Source organism: Nelumbo lutea, chromosome 1 (assembly GCF_056320005.1).
Source record: "Nelumbo lutea isolate HS-2025 chromosome 1, American lotus-T2T, whole genome shotgun sequence".
Classification (NCBI taxonomy): Eukaryota; Viridiplantae; Streptophyta; class Magnoliopsida; order Proteales; family Nelumbonaceae; genus Nelumbo; species Nelumbo lutea.
The window spans coordinates 188126192-188133532 of NC_142684.1; the positions used below are offsets into that span (position 1 = coordinate 188126192).

General features: G+C 35.4%; 1 protein-coding gene across 1 annotated transcript; it reads left to right on the forward strand.

The window, feature by feature from the left end:
- Positions 1-4348: 4348 nt before the first annotated feature.
- Positions 4349-7130, forward strand: LOC148879918 (stress response NST1-like protein). Its single transcript, XM_088961670.1, has 2 exons — positions 4349-4578; positions 5164-7130. Exon 2 carries the CDS (start codon positions 5498-5500, stop codon positions 6794-6796), a length of 1299 nt encoding a protein of 432 aa, XP_088817796.1. The 5' UTR covers positions 4349-4578; positions 5164-5497; the 3' UTR covers positions 6797-7130.
- Positions 7131-7341: the final 211 nt, after the last annotated feature.

Sequence of the window (7341 nt, forward strand, 5' to 3'; positions counted from 1 at the left end):
GATCGTCGAACTATCTGTAAAGGCAAATACCATCCGAAATCTGAAATCCTGGTGAAATGGGTAGGAGCACCAGCTGAGGACGCAACCTGGGAGAATGAGTGGCGCTTCACCAAATCATATCCGGACTTCCTTGTGGACAAGGGTCCTTCAGGGGAGGGGGGGATGATACGTGCACAATGCGACAGCAGCAGCAGGAGACTTAGTCAAGTTAGTTGTAGTATCTGGGATAAGCCTTAGCCATTTCTGTTTTAGCCGATAAGGCAATTCAGTTGGAGTCGATAAGTCATTTCTGTTTTAGTTGATAAGTCATTTCTGTTTTAGTGGATAAGCTCCTATGTTCATGGGAGAGTAGTTTCTATTTTCATTCCTAGTTTGTAGCACCATAAGGCTATAAATATAGCCTTAAGGAAGTGAATAAAGGCATTGGCATTCATACCCTCGAGCTCTTCCTCTCTCTTCCCCTACTCTGAATCTCTCTCTCTCCCTTTTCTGAGAACTTAACCATATCAAAGTGCCCCTTATAATAGTGGGTTTTTATGGATAGAATGGTCATTGCCTTATTTACATGGGAAATAAAAGAACATGGGTAAATGCACTTACCCGGGTAAATCTTTCCTGGAAAACAATTACCTAGGTAAGTGCACTTACCCAGGTAAATAACTTACCGAAATGCGAACATGGCCTTAGTGAAAATATAAACAGCTAATTAAAGTGACTGAACTGAATAACCATCTTATTGTTTTGCCTTTTAATGGATTGTTAGAAGAAACCGGTATGTGCACAAACTAGTTTAAAAAGATGCATATGTTACATTCAGTTTTTTATTTAACTGAATTGGATGTGGGCGAGCTTGACTTAAATAATTTCATATTTATTTTTTAAATTCATAAAAACCACAAAATTCTAAAGAGGCTGGAAAGCAATATGAGTAACCTGATGTGGACAATTGCATTTTAGAATATAGTATAGATCTATTTCTTTGTCACGCTTTCTCACGTTTGATATGCGTGGAATTCCAAAGCTTAGTTTGTCACTTATTGGAAGAAAATGTATGATCTTTTTTTTTTTTTAAAAAAAAAGGGAACCATAGGTTTAATTGTTTAAGAGAATTCAAGAATTCTTATGCTCCTTTTAATTCCTTTTTTTTTTCAGTAAGAATAAACAAAGATCAATTCCCTGTTTAAAAGGAGCGAAGTAACCCAAATGGTATTATCAAAGGAAAGGTGAAATGGGTGTGATAGATCCCCTACCCACAACAATAGGGGCGTAAATAGATTAAATTCGAACCCAATTAGAAAATTTGATATCCGAATTCAATTTGATATATGATGGATATTGAAAATTAATAATCAAATTTGAATTTGATTAAATATTTGAATATTTTATTTGATTCGAATTCGACCAATTAATTATTTTATATAATTAATAAATATATAAATTATTTATTTAATTTAATTATTATATATATAAATTATATAAAGCATTTAAATATTTTATATATTATATATAAGAATTAAATAATCGGTCGAATTTAGATATTTATCGAATCGAATGAAGGCATATCTGAATTCGAATCCGATTATCTAACCGGTATGAATAGGATATCTGAATTCAATTAATTACAATATCGAATTATCCAAATTTGATTTTTTTATGTTAAATCTCGAAATCAAAATCAGATTTTCAAATACCATTGACACCCCTACACAACATCCCTATTCACACATCACTACAGCTGCACTTTTAGAACATCTCACGTATTTACATATTACCATTCATAGGGGAATGTCCCCAGTGTAAAACTGTAGTGTCCTATGAGTCGGGTTCTTATGGGCAAGAGATCTGGTTGGAAATGGAATGTACAGTAGTTGGCTGAACAAAGAAAAACCTTCCAAAAGCCTGAGAAAAGAAAAATCAATAAGTCAAGCCCTGGTAAATGAATCTCTTAACAATTTAGACATTGATCATCAGTATTTAATGCTTGCCCATGTTGGTCCAAGCTAGATATCTGATGTTTTGTAGGGGGTAGACTGAATGCGGTTTAACTTTTGACTTTTTCTTTTTCTTTTGATCTCCACAAAATGGAAATGGTCATTCTCAGTCTTGAACATGCATTATCATACTTGCCCAAACAATGGCCACTTGATCAACATCTGTACATGAAAAAAATGAATTGTTAAAGCGACTAGTTTATATTGACCAGGATTTCTCTACTTGCAAACTAAATAAGTTCTCTTTAAGCCACATGTTCTTGAGGCGAATTTAAAAAAAAAAAAAAAAGAACAAAAAATCTAGGCCAGAGTGTGCAAAAGGAAGAATTCTATCTTCTTTTGCTCCATGATGGTAATAGATCATTAGTTGAAACCAGGTTACGTATGAGAGAGAAGCTTTTTACAGGGATGAATCGAGTTATACATCAGCCAATCGTTGAGGAACATTGGATCATGGAGGTTGTTCCATTTTTTTTTTTTTTTGAACTTATCATACTGTTTTTGAATCCTAATCTGTTGCTATGCAAGCTTTTAAGACCCATACCCAGAAACAGTTATTATTACAAGTCATAGGGCTAGCATAGGTCTGAATTCAAATTCGAATCTAATTTGTGGACAAATTTTTAATATGTTGTGGGCTCTTTATGACTGAAGCTGAAGTTTGATAGATAACTATCTCCTTTCATATTTATTATTTAATTTATAAAAGGACAAAGCAATAAGTTGTTCAGTGCAGAAACTTCAGCCAAACAGAACCTTTTCAATCTGAATATTGATTGCATCTTTAATAAAGAGCCTTGGATTCAAATCCCTCAAAAGTTAATTTTTAGGGTATATAACAGATTGTTACCTTGCACTTTTGGGGTAGTGGCAATTGCCTCCTGAAATTTTAGATTTCGACAAAGACCCCTTTTGAAAAAAATTCTCATGTGGTTGTTTAATTTTTTAAAATCTCTAAATTACCCTTTCCAATGCTTTTTAGTGTTTTCCTTTCAATTTCCATTTGTTACTGGTTCAATTAATTGCATATTGTGTTTGTTGCAAATCTAAGTTTTCATAAAAGTTTAATTTTCATTTTATAGAAGTTTCTTGGGAGGATATTTTGGTAAATTAACTTTTTCTCTTTTGATGGAGATTGGATGGAGAGGGGGTCTTTATTGCAAATGAAAGTTTAGGGAGTAATTGCCACTGCACCTAACGAACGGGATAATAATCTGTAATTTATCTTTATTTTTAAATCATTTTATTTATGATATACAATATCAAAATCATTTTTGGTTGACTTTATTAGTATTGTTTTTTTAGTTTATTTTTTTGAAGGGTATGTAATATCTGAATGGGATCCAAATCCGATATTAAAGTCTTAACCCAGCAGATAAGATTAGGTTTCAATTGCCAATCGGAATAATAAAAGCTGAATTCGGATCTAGGCATACCCAGTTGAAATCCGATCCGTTTGCAGCCCCAAACTAAGCACCCTAATTTTGCTACGTATTGTACAGACAGAATTCTCTTACTGGAAGGATTCAGCAAATATCAAGTAAAATTAGCTCGTACAAGGGTGGATGAACGTCTATAATTAGTATGGAGAAAAGATGCATGGTTCATGTTTGACTGACCTGAACCCAGAACCTGGCTGGATTGGATGATTGGTAATTGGGTTTCCTTAAAAAAAAAAAAAAGAAGAAAAAACCTAAAATGACTAGTTGCAATCCAACTTCCCATGCTGATCAGTTGGTTATTACTTATTAGCCATGAATGCCCTTTTCTCTATTTGTGGGACTGTCGGTATAAGTAACCCAAATACATATCTTCTCCAGCTGTTAAAATTGAATGAGTCACAAACCAAAACTTTGAGCCAATCAACTAAGGTAAGGTTAGATGGTTCCAACCAATTGGACCTTTTGATCTCTTTGCCATGTATTTATTTACGATTACAGTGGGGGCACTTTGATTTGAAAATTGAGGACTATTGGATGTGATATTGTTGGTATGAATTCACTGTACATGCAAATGCAAGCTGGACTAGAAAAAGAGGAGGAGAGAATTAAAAAAGAAGCAAAATAGAACAAGCCAAAGCCCAGAGGGTGTGAGTTTTGGTAGCTTGAGATGTGAAAAGGTAAAAGAGGAGAGATAAAAAAGAGAGATTCCTAATTCCTAATCCTGTGGATTGCAATCTTTCTTCCTCAACCAATTAGGGAGTGTTTGGTGAGTAAGGTACTGAAAAGGGTGGGGGATGTGTGTATATCCACTTTCAAAGTTCTATTTACTGCACACAGAAAAAGCTATTTAAATCTCTAACAAGAAAGAAATAACTCAATAAACATTTAAATGGGGTTACAGATATATCTACTACCACTACGGCACTACCAGCCCAGCTTGTTGAAAAGGATAGATATCTCCTTAGCTTCCTGCCACACCGGCCACTCACTCATTCGGTACACACGGAAACACCATAAAGGAAATGCCTTTTCTTTTCCTTTATTATATATGAGAGAGAGGAAAAAAAGACAGAGAGAGCTTCAGAGTATGGGCTGAGAGAAAGGAAAGGAATCTCTTGTGTAAATCTTCTATCATCAGAAATGAGGTGAGCAGTTTGTATTTAGACCATCAATCAGTAAATTAAAAAGGAAAAGAAACCCAGTGTTCTGTTCTTTTGTTTTTGTTTTTTTTTTTTTTTTTTTGTTTTATGTCTCCATGTTCATCAGGTCTGATGTTTTTCCCTACTTTTTTAGTAGAGCTGATTTAATATGTATTTCAGATCTTCACGCAGTTATTGGGTTATCCTAAAGCTTCTGCTTCTTCTCTTCTTTTTGTTTCGTCTTCGTTTGAAAAATCATGGTTTTAAGTGTTAACAGATTGGTCTTCTTTTTTTTTTTTTTCTTTGTTTCATTTTTTCTCGATCAGACTGTGGAATTAAAAGTTATGGGTGGTGAACATGCTAATTGTATTGTGTATTCCTCATTAACGATTGACGATGTTGCATATAGATATGGCGAAACTGCTGGTTGATGTCTTATTCATTTCTTTCTTCGTTAGAATTAATTTTCCCTTTATGTTATTATTCTACTTCTGTTAGAGGAGGAAAGGTGATCTTTTAGCAATTCTGTTCTGATTATAGGTCAGTATTTTCGTTTTCTGATCAAGCTTTGGTTGTTTTTCAATATGGTAGATGGAACTAAGAAAATTGATGAAGATGCCAAAGTTAGTAGTCTCATTGCTTCGTTCATAGATTTAGTATTTAGGGAGAGGTGTCCCTCTTGGAAGCTCTGGTTCGGTTTTCTTTTACCAATGAGATTTAATAAGGTCAAGTGGTATTTGTTTGATACAACGGCTTTCTAGTTTCAAGCAACCCTTAGGAGCACCAGCCATAGGTATACCTAGCTAAGAGTCCCTGGAGGTTGAATCCATCATGTAGCTGTATTTCAAGATGTTCTCAGTGGTCGCTCATATATAATTCCAAGTTAGTGAAACTACAGCGTTGGTAATACTAGCCCTCTTTTAGAATGGGTCAGAGAGAGAAACTTCAGCAACAATGGGAATTCAGGAGGAGAGGTAGCCAGTTTGATTCTTCGGACAATGAAGCCGTGTCAAATTCTAGTGATGAGCCACTTATCAAGAAGCATAGACTGATTTCTGATTGGATTCCACCCAAAATCAATGAAGTAAGCAGTTTTAGTGGATTTCAGCCAAAGGGAGGATATACTTCTGGTACAGCTATTCATTTTAAATCTGAGAAAGCTAATAAAATGAGGACTGGGTCTAGCAAGAAAGGAGATGACCCAGTATACAGGGAGGCTAAGGGAAGACCCTCCTACGAGGAAGATGATTGCAAGAACAACTGTGATGTGCAAGATGATGACACACTGAATGATACTCGCATCTTAATGAAGTCCATATTGGAGGAGCTGAAGGTTGCCAGAGAGAATTTGTTTGTATGGATGAGAGAAGAGATGCGCAAAGTCATGGCTGATGATGACGATTCTCCAGTGCCAAATGCCAGAGCAGGGAATCATCAACAGGAGATGATCAAGGAGCAATCTCTGAAAAGCTTTGAGTTAGAATCAGATGTCCAGTATTACAGTGGGAAAGCTTTGATGGGTTCTGTAAAGCGAAAAAGAACTGTCAAACCTCATAAAGGACATCAGGTCCCTGAAGATCAAGACTTCCACAAAGCCATTGGATCTGTTGATGTAATCAAGACAAAAAGAGAAAGTACATCATCTGCTGAAGGGATCTTGATATTGTCTGGTTCTTCTGATCAGGATGGTTACAAGAATTCGGCTCTAGAACATGCTATGCCTGAGACATGTGTTGAAAATCAGAGGTTCGAATCTTCTTCATGTAACTATTCTCAACCAAGAGTGATTGGGGATAAAATTGCTACAAATACTGGAAATTCTAGTGAAACACCACTCAATTCAAGCATGCAGCCTAGAGGTTTATTGGGATTCCAGCAAGAAGATTTTGGACATTTTGTTCATATAGATTCTCAAGATTTTGGTTACATTGACCAAAACAAGTTAAATCTGGCTTCAAGATTTGGAGCTGGGTTTCCTATTCCACTTCATCATGATCTAGATGGAGCTTTCAAGACAGACGCTCAACCCATGCAAACTCCATCTCATGTTCACAACGACATATCAGATATGGGCATGAATGGAGGAAGTATGAGAAACCATGGTGTATCAGGACTTTACATGCATAACAATCTCCGCAGTCATTTGAACTGTGATGCTGATGCTGATGCATTGACTCAAGGCTATCTGGTCCCCAGATCTCAAAGAGAGTTTGGTTATACATGAAGTAGAGTGCTAGAAGTCAATTTCTAGTTATTGATCCTACAGGAGTCACTCTCTTCTACAATTAGATTACAAAAAGAGCTCCTCTTCATTATTGTGGCGTATGGCCAATTTCAAAGAAGGGATGGTAAAGAACAAGAACATTATTGCATTGTCTAATGACAGGATCAATATCTTGGGATTGGGAGTAGACTCTCATTTTGTGAAAGGTATTGGGGATGAATGGTTTGATCTACTTTTCATGTTAAATGTCTTTCCCTTCTACTTATTTTCTCACTCATGGACTGTAAAGTATCTTTTGTGATTCATTGAAACAACCACCTTTTGTATTCTTTAAGATTCTTGTTTCTTTATAGCTTTTGGCCCTCTTCCATTTGCCATTATTGAGTATCATTCTTGTTTATAGTCATTCCCAATGGTACAAAAGTATTGGAACTTAAGTACCAACCTTAAATTAATGTCATTCAACCAAACAAAAAAACTTAAATTAATTTTACTAGCTAGATGAGTATTTCATTTCAATCTTTGCTATATGCTTCAACCATCTC

What these genes read in the sequence shown, in the direction of transcription:
- LOC148879918 (XM_088961670.1), top strand. Translation starts at nt 5,498, where the DNA reads ATGGGTCAGAGAGAGAAACTTCAGCAACAATGGGAATTCAGGAGGAGA.